The 13586-nt window shown below is 35.9% G+C and overlaps 1 protein-coding gene across 6 annotated transcripts in view; it reads left to right on the plus strand.

Annotated features, from left to right (window-relative positions):
* Positions 1 to 13586, plus strand: part of PTBP2 (polypyrimidine tract binding protein 2) — a 44270-nt gene that overhangs the window by 9451 nt on the left and 21233 nt on the right. For 5 of the 6 annotated variants that reach the window (XM_052666453.1, XM_052666458.1, XM_052666454.1 and 2 more), the window contains exon 3: positions 3959 to 4034. The exons of the other annotated variant lie outside the window; for it this stretch is intronic. In XM_052666453.1, the coding sequence (XP_052522413.1) occupies positions 3959 to 4034 (76 nt within the window). The remainder of the gene's footprint in view (positions 1 to 3958; positions 4035 to 13586) is intronic. 6 annotated transcript variants of the gene reach the window in all.

Here is a 13586-nt window from a genome sequence, read left to right on the forward strand (position 1 = left end):
ATAACTTGTGATAGCATGAAATCTCAAGTAATCTGTTGTGGGGGAGCGGAGGGGTTGGAATCTGGAATCCAGCTACATAAATTTAATTCCAGTAGTGAGGGATTCTGAGTTAACAGTGACTGCTAAAGCAGGGAGCTAGAAGATTGATTTGCTAAGCTAGTTACTTAATGTAATTGTTCATTTGAATTGTGGAAGAGCCAAAGTATATACAACTGTATTTACTGAGAGATTTCCTTACAAATTAACTGAAATATAGAAATGCTCTCTTCAGTTTAAAGTACGGAAAAATTTCTATATATGTATATTTAAGTTCCTTTGAAATACATATTCAGAGTCTTGAGTTGACAACTTATTTGTCTTTTTCTGAAAATGTCAGTTTTGCATAGTTTCCATTGGTTGGTTAGAACCATAGGTTAACATGCTGTTGCCACACTGTGCTGTTAAAAGTACTCAGTGACAGTGGGCAGGGTATGATAATGTTGCACTCCTTGAAAGGGCTTTGGTTCTGCAAGAAATCTAAAGTTTGCTGACTATAAGTTAAGTTAATTTGATGATTCCCTGATTTACTTTGCTACAGTACTTTGGCAGATGTTGAATTCAGAATGTTTGTCCATGAACGTCTATGGCATAGTTAGTGTTTTAGGTTGTACATAAGACCAGTACTGCTTAATGTTTTTCTTGACATTGTAGGAATACAGATGTGGCATTGAAAACTTCTGCTCCTGAGGACTGGCTGTGACTTTTGAATAGTGTACAATCACAGTTTGTACTTCTTCTGTCCTTTGCAATCTTTCCCTTGTGCTAAAATGAATACTCAAGTAGTTTCTCTCATGTTGCTATTGGAAGAAATTTCCTTTGCAGCCTATGGCTGGGAGAGAATTTGATGTGCTGGCTTCAATTTGTTTGGCTTATTTAATTTTATTTTTAAACTTAAATTTGGACTTTTCTGTTGGTCAGTGTTTGTGATCTTCCGTCTTGAAGTAGCTTGATGCACAGCAGATTACAAAGATGGGGAAGAGAGCTAAGTGAAAATTGCTCTTGAATCTTCCATTCTTTATTGAATTTGATTCACCACGTTCTTCAAAGACATGAGCTTGTTTTCCTTGTTTCCGAAACATTCAATAGAATTGACCTGAACTTGACGGTTTATTCACATTGGATGATTTGACTATTGGAAGTGGTGTGCTTGAGAATAAGGCTACTGTGTGCACGAGATACTTGGGAAGTGAGCTGTAATTCTGAAATGCATGTACAAGTGGTAGAAGTTTTGCCCTTGAAGTAGAGTACAAGTCCTTTTTGGCCTATCTCTCTGTTAAAGAAAAAAACACATGAAAACTGGTCTAAACCCACAAGTTGAATAAAATCCTACCTTTGCTGAATGGATGTTCAAAAAAAAATAAAAAAGTTGGCCTCTGTCATAATTTTGTAGGTGCTTATATCATTATAGCAGTGTCAGTTGACTTACTTGAAATGCTTATATTAAATTGCTTTGTAAAACAGCTGTCATCTTATGAGACCTTCTTGAAGTAAATAGCAATTAACAGCCAGCTAACTGCTTTTGATTTCTGTAATTACTCTGTTTTCAAGTAGAACGTGACTTCTTTTGCTGCATAGCTGTTTTTTAAGTTACATATAACTTGCATGTTCTTCTGAAACAAAATCGTAACTTGAAATTTCAAGTATAATGACAAAATCTTGTAACAGGCTATGTAAATGTTATCTGAGGTGTTAAACGTGTTTCAGAATGGAAAGAGAACTTTTAAAATTGCTCCTAAAACAACTGAGTAACCACTCTGACTGTTTAGCTTGGTGTTGATTTTGGATTTTTTTTCTGCTATGAGTTAAGAAACGTATCAGGCTTTTGTAACGTGTTTCTTAGGAGGCAGAAGTTTATGTAGTCATTTTTACAGTCTGCGAGTCTGAAGTTGCTCATTTAGGCAACTTTTTGAAGCTGAAGACAGTTGGAATGAATTCTAGATTTCAGATTTGTGAGATTCTGTAGGGTTTGGGAAGAGCATTCATTCATCAGTACTGAGGGTGTTTCAGCTCTTGGTGTAGCATCTGTTGTAGTGTTGCAAATTGATGACTGGCCTATTAAGGAAAACCAAATCTACCACTGAATTAATTTAATTTGCCAAACTCTGAATGGATTCTGTCTCTGCTGCCTCTGCCTGTTGAATTGAGCTGTCCAGCCTAGAGATGAGGCTTTTGAGCAAAGCTGGATGAGTAACTGTGAGCAGAAATAACTGTTGTATTACTGAGTGAGCAGCAGTGTTGGCAATCTTGACCTTCAAGGTACTCTATCTATGTAAATACTAGAGAAATAGGCCGTTAGAGAGAAAGAATGTTTGTGTAGCCATTTGTACTGATTTTTAGTGTATGACACTAACAATGTGGAGCAGTATAGGTTGAAAAAGAGTTTCCGTAACTTTTCTGGCATACGTCTTTGTCACGTCCAGCTACATTTTTCCGTAATTGTATCTGATTGCATATATGCCTTTGCACTGAGAACAAGAAGGAATCTTAGTATTAGCCATTATTTATTTTCAAAGGAAGTCAGTTGGTGATGTGATGGGTGCATTTTTTTTTTTTGGTTGAGTGAAGAGTCTTCCATAAGCTGTATAAAGATACTACAGAGCTGATGCTAAAAGTTGCATCTTTATTATCTGTGTATACATATGTAGTACTTAAGACCTTTGGATTTCAGGTGCCATTTTATGTGTATATATGCACACAGAACACTGTGGTACAATGATAAAGGTTTGATTTTATGCATCTTACAGCTATGCGGCATAGAAAGGCAATATTCTCAGGTTAATTTAGAATTCAGTTTTGAGGTACTTTCAGGATATTTTCTGCCTAGCATGGAGATTCTGTTGTAGTGCCCATAACTAAATGAGAAGCTTTCACTTTTAAAAAGATGAGTTGCAATTGGTTTCTTTCCTCTTGTGCATTTTAGTGGTGACATGGATTGGTGTTAGGGCGGTTGAGGAAATACTTTGGAAGTGGGAAAAGATCTAATTAAAAATGTTTAAAAGTTGTCAAGTTTATTTCTTTTTAATAATTTCTTTTTCTTAAGTGGAAGATAATTTTGTGTGTGTGTGTGTGATTAAAAACTTACTGGAGTAGGACAAGAAGAAAAAAAAAGAAAAAATGGGGAAAAACAGTAGGGGAGAAAGAAGTAAATGCCCCTTCAGCTTTGCCAAGTATTTGTCTTGCAAATAATTTGAGGAAAAGGTTATCTTATGAGTTTTCCATATACATCCTACTTCGAGTGTTTTGCAGCCTACTACTATTCAAAAAGATCATTAACTTGATAATTGTCATATTTTAGGAGTTACAGTTGTCACCTGTAGGTGCTACCTTCTGCCCTAGGTTTTCAGGACAAATGGATGCCCCCAGATTGAATAGTGATAGTATTCTCTGAAGACAAGTCTTTTCTTTTTTTTTTTTTTCTTTTTTTTTCCTTTTTTTTTTTCTTTTTTTTCCAAATAGGAATGTTAGAATTGAGCTGAACTCACCATTTCTATTTGTGCAGATTTCCCTTGTAGTTTAATCTGGATATAATATTTTAATTTAATGTGAAATATTAAAATAACTAACTGTATTTTATGGAAGTAAAGTAAACAATTACTTATAATGTTTTAATTTGAAGTGCTGAACAAAATTATTGCTCAGGACTTCTTATTGTGTCTTAAGGTGGCTGCATTTTGGCGGTGGGTAAAACAATTGTGCTTAAGCTGCTCTCATTGCAAAGTTTGCCTTGTAAATATACTGCTTTATGTAGACTTCAAGTGGTTGCACTTGTCTGAAATGAGAAAGTCTGCCAAATCTGAATAGGTTTGGTTATGCTTGCTTAAGTTCTAAAGGCTTTCCCTGTCAAACTGACATTTTTAATATCATCTTTAAAAATCACAAAATAGAGGAAAAAAATCTCTTACTGTCTCTTTCTTTTTAGAGAGGATCTGACGAACTTCTTTCAGGCAGTGTACTCAATAGCCCGAACTCTAACATGAGCAGCATGGTAGTTACTGGTAAGTGATGCCCTCTCAAAGGAGAAATCTATCATTTATTTTTGGACTCATTTCCTGTTTACAAGGGGAGAACGCTGAAACGAGAATCCATTGTGCTATAGAGGGATAAAGTGTTGGCATGCATTACACTGTAGTGACTTTACATGTAGTCAAAATCCTCAGGAACCTGAGAAAGGTAATCCCATGAAACAAAGAGCAACTTTCAGATGTCTGTACAGTACACCAATGGTGGATGACAGAATGAAAAATTACACTTGTCTTGTACTGCTGCCTTCAAAGTAAGGAATCAGAACTACCAGTTAAGGGTAAACAGATAACAACTCATTATGACTTCTATTTTTTCACATGTAGCTTCTGTGAGCCTGGGCATTACGGGAATGTATGTAATTATGGGAATTATGCTGCCCTGTAATGCATTCAAGAAAAGAGAATTTGGTCTGCTCTCATTTAGACTGCAAAAGCAGTGAACTTCACTTTGCTTCTTCAGTCTGAGATGGCAGTGTTACTAAAATCTCAAAGTTAGGTTGTTCTTTAACCACTATGATACTAGATAGAAAGGCTTTTAAGGAATTAGCACATAATAAAATGCCTTTCATTGCAGTGTATGGTCCTGACATTCACACTTTCTTTGAGTTCCTTGTGAGAGTTCTCCTCACAGTCTTGCTTTTTCTCTCTGAGAACATGTAACTTTTTTTTTTTCTCTGAAATGTGGAGGAATTAGTTCATGGTATCGGTGTTACTTGGTCTTTCCAAATGGTTGCTTGGTTCACAGCTTCCATGTGCTATATATTATATATATTCCCATCTGTATTTACTTGTTGAGCAGTGCAGTATTAGTTCCAGATTTACTACTATATTAAAAGTAAAGTAAACAAAGATTAGGATTCTGGGTACAGTTTCATGGTATATTTAATATGCTGTGATGGCAGATGTTGCCAGAGTGGATGTTCTCTTCCTGCATTCCTAGTATAAACAAGAAAAAAACATGCAACTGCTTGTGTTTCTGCCCTGCTTGGTGCTGGAGTGTTCATACTCTTAAGATAGCTGCTACAGCACTAAAGTGTATTGCTAAGAAGAGCTGCTTTCCATTGGAGCAGCATAGAGATTGGTAATATGACTGCAATTTCTAGATCATGTACAGAATAGGGAAAATGAGTGGGTTGTCAGCAGAGGAAATATAATGTATTTGTGGTCATTTTAGAGCCTCTGGAATGCTTATTTATCTCCTGTGCTTTTTGTCCTTTCTTCTATTTCTGAAACAGGTACATCTTCTCATTTCCATTTTCTTGATATCCTCAGCAGTCCAAGATAATACTGCTTCAGCAGTTTGCTTTTCATAAATGAGAAACCACAATTAAAGGGAGCTAGAGTTGTGTGGAGGGTGCATTTGGGTTTGAGCATTGAGTGTGGGGTGAAATGTCAGTGTTTACAGGACAAGTTAGTTTTTCCTGAACATTTTGAAATGAGAAACTTGAAAATCAGGAAAGCTAAATGGAAGTTTACTTATCAAAAGGAAAAAAAAAAAAAAGAAAAGCTGAAAGGGTAAAAAAAGAAAAGAATTATATGTTTGGGCTTTCAGAAGAAAATTTAGAGAAGCTTTTCTAAGAAGCCCTAAAACTTGAAGTCTGAGTTTGTCTCATCTGAGAGTTCTTTGGGAAAAATGGCTTTGGTTTCATAATGTGAATGCAGGAGTTCGTGTTTAATGAATGCAAATTCTCCTACCCTCCATCTTGGTTTTGTTCCTCTCTCTCTCTTTTTTTTTTTTTTTTTTTTCTTTAGCACCAAAGAGACAGTTTCCAAACAAATGGATTCTCTGTTTTAAACAAGCAAGCAAGGCCTCTTGGTAGGTTTCTAGGCATCCAGAACCATAAATGGTTTCCAAGAAAAGATCTCATTGTCAGCTGGTGGTGGTGTGAGATAAGTTCCTGTAGTATCTGCTGTTTGTAACAAATTTTCATACTAATTAGGTATAAAGGAGTTATTCTGGAAAAATACCCAGGGGGAAAAAACAACAACAAAAAGAAACAAAAAAAACCCCACGATCACAAATGCAGTGTTTTAATTCAAATCATTCCGTACAGAAGTGTGTGGGAAGGAGTCCTGGTTTGTCAAAGTTTTCTTGGTTTGTTTTCATGCATTTACTTGAGATTGCATTCAAGCTTCTGTTCTGCCTGCCTTTGTTAAATAGCATACAAAATCTGTAGAGCAGGTTAAATCAACATTTCGGTATTATTCCTATGTGCATATGTTCTTGTATCTGTCTTGTTTATCAGGAACCTGGAAGGTACATTTTCCAGTTTTGCACAGGTTTCTTTAACAATTTCAGATTAGAGATGCAGAAATGATTGGGTCCGAAATAGAAACTGGTGTGTTAATTTTTTGTACCTGTTTCCTGAAGCCAGATGAATTGAAACATTCTTTATGTCCAAACCAATGCCTTCCTTTTGCTTCAGAACTGTTTATTTTTTTCTGTAGATGAATTTAAAACTTCAGTGAAAAGGATTTATCAGCTGTAGCTGAGCCGTTGTAGCTTTTCAGGGCCTATTCAGGGAATCTGTAGTCATTGCTTAAGGTCTTGGTTAAGCAGGCATTTCATAGAAACTGACCTAATCTGTAACTCTTTAATGCCTTCTTGAAGTTTGGTGTCATTTCATGAAACGTGTTCATTGGTTTGTTTTGTTTTGTTTTTTTCCAATACATAGAAACCTACTCTGGTTTAGTCATTCATCTTTTCAACATAAGATTCCTGATATTTTATGAACAGATATTGTGCTTTGAGCTTTGTTGGTAAAAGTATACAATCCAGAAAATCCAGTTGTGACCAGCACTGCTCTAACAGGCCCAAATTTAGAAGAAAAACTTGAAAATTGTTTCCTTGTTTCTTTTGAAATCCATTCTGCAAAAATATATCAAACTTATAAAACAGTTTGCCTCAGACCTGTTGCTGTTAAGCAGTGTTTTTAAAAACTCATTTTTTTAAAGAGACCTATTCATGGAAGTTGACACGTACTGTCTAATTAAACTATCTTTAATGGCTCTGTGTTTAGAGATGAGGTTAAACCTAAGTTTTTTAAAAATAGTTGTCTTACTCTTTTATCACAGTAATAATCTCACGAAAATTTTTGTAATATTCATTTCTTTTTCAGATAGAATACTGTAGTTTAATGCTCTTAAGTGTAATCTTGTGCAAATTCTTCCTTAAAGACGTGAAAGATGTGTACCTTCTTTCTCCTTTGCACGGTCTTGTGTATGAATTCTTTTCCCCTTTTATTAAAAAAAAAAAAAAAAAAAGAAAGCCTTCCAAAATTGCTGGATAGGCATTGGTTTTGCATTTGAATAATTGTTGTATAAGTATTTATTTGATAATTTGCACCACTGATAATTTGATAAATGGTATGAAATTAAGAAAAGCTGACCATATTAGACCAAAGAAATTGCTGAAAATAGGAATTGTGATCCTTGAACAATTTCTTAACAGCTTGGTCATCGTTACCCATCTTCAAGACTTTATAGATAAAGGGAAGTTGGGAGTATGTTATATTATGATTTACTGCAAGTTACTAACTTAAGTACTTTGTGTATCTCCAGTAAAAGAACTGCCTCGAAAAGAAGACAAACTTGGATATTTGTGCATGATGCTGTGCAATTTTCTTACTGTTTACTTCTGACCCCTTGCATCTGCAGTTGATGGCTGTTCTTAGCCGTGATGAATTTCATTTAAACATGTCTGTTGTAAAGTATACAAGATTTTTTTTTTTTTTTTTTTTTTTTTTTTTTTACTGTAGAAGAACTTTATGAGCAACATGAAAGAACATCATTTTGTAATCATCTGAGGGTAGAATCCCATCATAGATTATTGCTAGGAAAAAGGCCTTGTAAGATTCTGGGTCTACAAATATCTGTTTTTTGTTTGTTTTTTTTTAAAGTTATTTTTGACTACGCATTTTATTAGCAGCTGACAAAGATATGTTGAATTTGCAGAATCACAGGCCTTGCGCTATTAGTATTTTCTTTCAGCTTTTTTGAAAATGCTGTCCAAGTCCATTCTTTCTTTGTATCATAATCATGCTCATCTCTCATATCCTAGAAGAGCATAAATTACCTTGCCGTGACAACTGTGAATTTGTTTCTTCATGAACACAGCTGCCAATGACTCGAAGGACAGTTTGATAGCAGGATTCTGAGAAACAAGAGCTGAAGCCTAGATATGTAAGGAATATCTTCTTGACACTAGACTCTATTCTTCAACTTCTAAGAGAATCAAGTCCCTTTTTGTGAAGAACTACAAAGGTTATTTCCTTTATGAGGGGTTACTTTTGTGCCAAACTTCTTGTGTGACTTCTTTCTTTCAGGTGAAAGACTACTCAATGGAAGTTCTAGGAACAGCTGTGTATGTGAAGGTGCTCATGCCATGAACTGTATTTCTGAAATCCACAAAAGAAAAAAATTTTAAAGGGATATAGATAAAAGCAAAAGTTGAAGAAAGTTTTATGAAAGTTACCAAAGATGAAAGATTGACAAAGAAAATTGTATTTTTATACTGTAGCTACTGTCACTTTCATTATTTATGTTTGTGTGTTTTAACTCAGTAAAAATATTTCAAAAATTGTTTTGTAGTGGAGCTCACCAAGCTCCTCTGGCTTTAAATGGCAGTATTAATCTTCATCTCATTTTTTACTTCATTAGTAGGGAAGGTTAGCAGCGACTTTTATAGGTAATTCATTGTATTCACAGACAACTTAGTGCTAAGGCATGCAAGATACCAGTGTTCTCAGTGCCCTGTTTAACTTACAGTATTAACATAGATGTTCTGATTTTGATAGTGCATTAAGTGAAGTTGGTTTTTAGTGAACACTACCTGAGCACAAGTAATTTACCTCTGAATTTTCAAATTTATTATAATTCACAAAATCACTTATGATTAGAAATACCACTTAGATCGTTTAGTCCAACCATTAACCCATCACCACATGCCCACTAAATCATGTCCCTCAGTGCTGCATCTACCCTTTTCTTGAAAGCCTCTAGAGATGAGAGAGGGAGGAGATTGTCCCCTTATACTCAGCTCTTATGAGGCCCCTCTGGACTACTGCATCCAGGCCTGGGGCCCCCAGCACAAGAAGGACTCGGAATTCTTGGAACTGGTCCAGAGGAGGTCACTAAGAGGATCAGAGGGCTGGAGCACCTCTCCTGTGAAGAAAAGTTGAGGGAACTGGGCTTGTTTAGTTTGGAGAAGAGAAGGCTCTGGGGAGACCTCATTATGGCCTTCCAGGATTTGAAAGGAGCGTGTAAACGGGAGAAGAAATAACTGTTTACATGGGTTGATAGTGATAGGACAAGGGGGAATGGTTTTAAACTAAGACGAGAAGTTTAGATTACATATTTGGTGGAAGTTTTTCACACAGAGGGTGGTGATGCACTGGAACAGGTTGCCCAAGGAGGTTGTGGATGCCCCATCCCTAGAAGCATTCAAGGGCAGGCTGGATGTGGCTCTGGGCAGGCTGGTCTGGTGGTTGGTGATCCTGCCCGTGGCAGAAGGGTTGAAACTACGTGATCTTTGAGGTACTTTTCAACCCAGGCCATTCATTCCATGATTCTATGATATGGTCTCTTCTCTAGCCTTCCTGACTGCACTGTTTTTGATACAAGCCAGGGTGCCATTGGCCTTTTTGGCCACTTTGGCACACACTCTGGTTAGTAGTTGGAAAGATTTTAAGTGCACCACATGAATGTAAAGTGTCATAATAGACTAAATTTTACATAGGTCACTCTTAAAGTAGTTCCTCCTATTTAGTTGCATGGAAACTACAAAAGAAACGAAGAGCACAGTAACACAATTTGATTGAGCAAATTCTCAGGTACAAAACACTACTTTTCAGCATAGTCACCACCATCATTAGCTACGAATTCTCAGCAGTGGTGAACAATAGCCTGTGTGCTGCACTTGTAAAAACCTGTGCCAGTGGAGTTTACCTATTGTCTATGTCACCACTGCTGAAATGCACCACTGACCACCTCACTGTGCTGACATCCACTTTTTGCTCTCCATAAAATTTCAGAAAGCATTGAGGAATGTGAGTGGATGCCAATTTTTTTTTTTTTTTTCCATGGAGGAATTCATTAGCACATTTCCATGGTCAATGCAGTTTTGTCAGAGTGCCTCTCTGCTGCCATGTGTTGCACAGCAACAAAATGTGCTGGAGTATTGGTTGGATGATTTAACCTCTACTGCCATATCACCAACATAGCAAAAGAGGGGGTGTTATTTTTGGAGCAGACTCATGTGGGCATTTGTGTGTGGACAACCTAAATTTTAATGCTCAGGATGTTTGAACACTATCTTTCTGTAAATTAAGAAACTTTGGGAGGTGAACAGCAAAGAAAAAAAAAAACAACCACTGACGACAAACTGGAACCACATCTCCAGATGCAAGACTGAGAATACAGCTATTGGAATTAATTCAGTTAATTTGTCTTTATCATTATGCCATAACTTGTTTTTATTTCGTTTCAGTTGCATTGCACACTAGCCATATTATTTTTATATTTCTTAAGGGCAAGAGTGATTGACATTTGTTTTGGATGGTCCTGTGCAACTTTGAACAGCCAATATGCCACATTATAACTGTATTATAGTTACAAAACATGATCAGTGGATTTTGAAGCAGCCGCAGACTGGATGCAGATGTGCTTGTTCTAGTTCTTAATTAAAAGCAGTATAGATAATCTTTTATCTGCCTGACCGTGGTTATGTATTTGAACTCAAATTGCTGATAGGCAATATTCTCTATAGTTTAGGATTAGTTTCATTACTATTCGGTCAGGATTTTCCTTTGCCTTGTGGCCTGTATCTGGAGTAAGGCTCTGGCTTTATTACTGATGGGATGCTTCTGTTAAGGAGTAAGATTTCTGCAACACAGTAGTGGCCTAACACGATAAGGATAGTAAGATATAACATACTTTTAAGTTTAAAATCTTAGAGAACATGCTCCTCTCTCCCCAGAGGTCCTCAAAACAACAAAAGTCCAATAGAGTTAACACAGAACATGTAACCTGCAATTTTAGAATTAAAAAAATGCAAGCTGTACAGAACATCGTATTCTCATAGTTTTTATCTTTTTTGCATGCGTTATTGATTCTTTTCTTCATTTCAAGCATTCTGAATTCCAGATTTTATATTTAGCTTGGATTCTGAGTTATCTGTATGAAAATTAAGAGTCTGGTTTTCCCTTTTTTGGGAACCTGTTGACTCCTGCAGCAAATCTTGCTTGATCCTACCAAAGATCCTCTCTTTCTATCTTCTGTCATCCGTATCAGGCCAGGTACATACACATAGCTGAACCTCAGAAATGGAGCTGTAGTGCTCTTTTTGTGTTGCAGCTTTTTCGTTCGTGGTTTTCTTTCGTTGTTTAATACAGGTGATTGTTTTCAGGTAACTACTGTGATATTTAATCTTCCTGATTGTGGTCAGAATCTGCAATTTTAAAATAAATATTTTCATAATTGCATTGCCTTCTTTTAGTCATGTATTTCCTATGCAGATATATGCCTGATGCTACTTTTTAACATTGAGTTTCGTATATTCAACTTAGGAGGAACAAATATTGTTGATGTTAGCAGAAACTATGAATAAATCTGCTAGTAAGGATCCTGTCTTTTCTGTGTGAAGTGGTGAAGATGAAATAAGTGTTCCAGGAGAGCATGAATACTTACATTCCTTTCTTTTGTAGTTGGTTGTTGGAGTGTAGTGATGATTTTGAACCAGAGTGGCTTGTGCAGAAATCAGGTTTACCAATTGTTTCTTATATTGCAGCTATAAAAGGATTTATAGTTTGCCTTTTTTTTTTTCCTCCTTATGTCGAAGAAATAACAAGTTAAAAGTTATTGTATGCCAAGTCTTTGCTCTGAACAGTTTCTGAACTGGGAGAAATTGTGAACATGAGAGGAGGAACCTTTGAGGAAAATGAATGAGGAAGAAAAGAATATTTACTGCTGTAGCTCTTACTTTCTAGAGTAAATATTCATTGCAATTATTGTTATAGAAAATTACACACATAAAGGATATGATTTGTATATTTTCAAGGTAAACAATATGTATATTTTCCAGCTCTTGTATTTTGACTTCAGAATATTTCAGGTAGTATTGATATGTATCTTTGTAGGGGAGGAAGTGTGCAAAGACAAATTCCTTAGGATGTAATGTTATTAAAATGTTTCCAAAATTATTTCTCAGCAGGAAATCTTATTTGTTCTTTTGTAGAAGTTACGTTGAACTTTAGAATTTGTTTTTCTGTAGAAAAAACTGTCTGTGAACATTGAATCTTTATAACTTGAATGATTGAATGCTGTAGACTTAACTTGTATACCTTAAGCTTCATTTTGCTCCTCAAATATATATACAGGTTTTTGGTCCTGTTTTAATAAAAGAGGACTTTCTAACTACAAATGTCAGAGAATGCAGATTGCTTAGATAATGCCCGTTCACAGGCTTTGTCAGCTCTTATGTCTTCAATTTCCATGACTTGGTTTTCTGTGAAGTAGGGATGTGGCTTATGTGTCAATTATGTTTAGACTGCAGGGTCCTGCTTAGATTGGAGAATAATGATTTTGAATGCTGTTTGTAGCAACAAGATTCTGCTTAAGATTAGCCAACTGATGTTGCATGGAAATTGGATTTTTCTTTCTCTCCTTGCTGGAGAACCAAAGAGGACTTTGCAACAGTGCGCTGGCTATTACAGAACAGATCTTATTCTTTTGGTGGAATAGCTTCTTGCCAATGAGCTTCCACTTCAATAGCACTTCTTTGGTAGTACTTATTAGCTGGCTTTTGAAATTGCCCCTTCCCAATTTTCTGCAGTTTTGCCTTTTTCCAGAAGCATCTTTCAGATTGTCTTGTGTCAGAAAACAGACTATATGAATAATGTTCTTCTCAGTGCTTGGGTTTTTTTATTTTGCTAGAGAATGACATTGGTGCTTTAATAGTAGTTTACCTTTCAGTGGCTCTGCACAATTTGTGTTTCCATGTTTTTAAATACTGGTTTTCTGTACCCAAGTATAATTTGAAGATGTCTCTGACTGAGAAGCATTGCTTGACCTGGTACATAAGACAGTGTATAAAATTAGGGAGAGATGCTTCATGTGATGCCAGAAACTTTACTGTTTGTCCCAAAAGATAATTTGGTTGTTTGACAAATGTTTTGAAAACTCATGTCTACGTACATACGTGTTTAATATATGGCAAAGTTTGTTATTGCCCTTATTGAAGTAGTAGGTTTGCATTAAGCTATACTGGCTGGATAATTGAAGATTACAAAAAAGCGTTCTTTTCTGTGTTCATGAAAAGCAAGACAACTAATTTTTTTTTTCCATTTTCTTTTTTTCCAATATTAAATGTTTTGTGGTAAATTTTGATGGCTTCATTTTGTGAATTTTATCACAAGCTTAGCTTTCAGTGTCTGAAGTATGCTTCTGCCGACAGCAAATCAGTGGCTCTGTCAGGCTTACTTTCATTTATGTAGCGCTGTTGACAGAGATCCTCAAGTAGCTGCCCAT

Source organism: Tympanuchus pallidicinctus, unplaced genomic scaffold (assembly GCF_026119805.1).
Source record: "Tympanuchus pallidicinctus isolate F22 unplaced genomic scaffold, pur_lepc_1.0 scaffold7, whole genome shotgun sequence".
Lineage (NCBI taxonomy): Eukaryota > Metazoa > Chordata > Aves > Galliformes > Phasianidae > Tympanuchus > Tympanuchus pallidicinctus.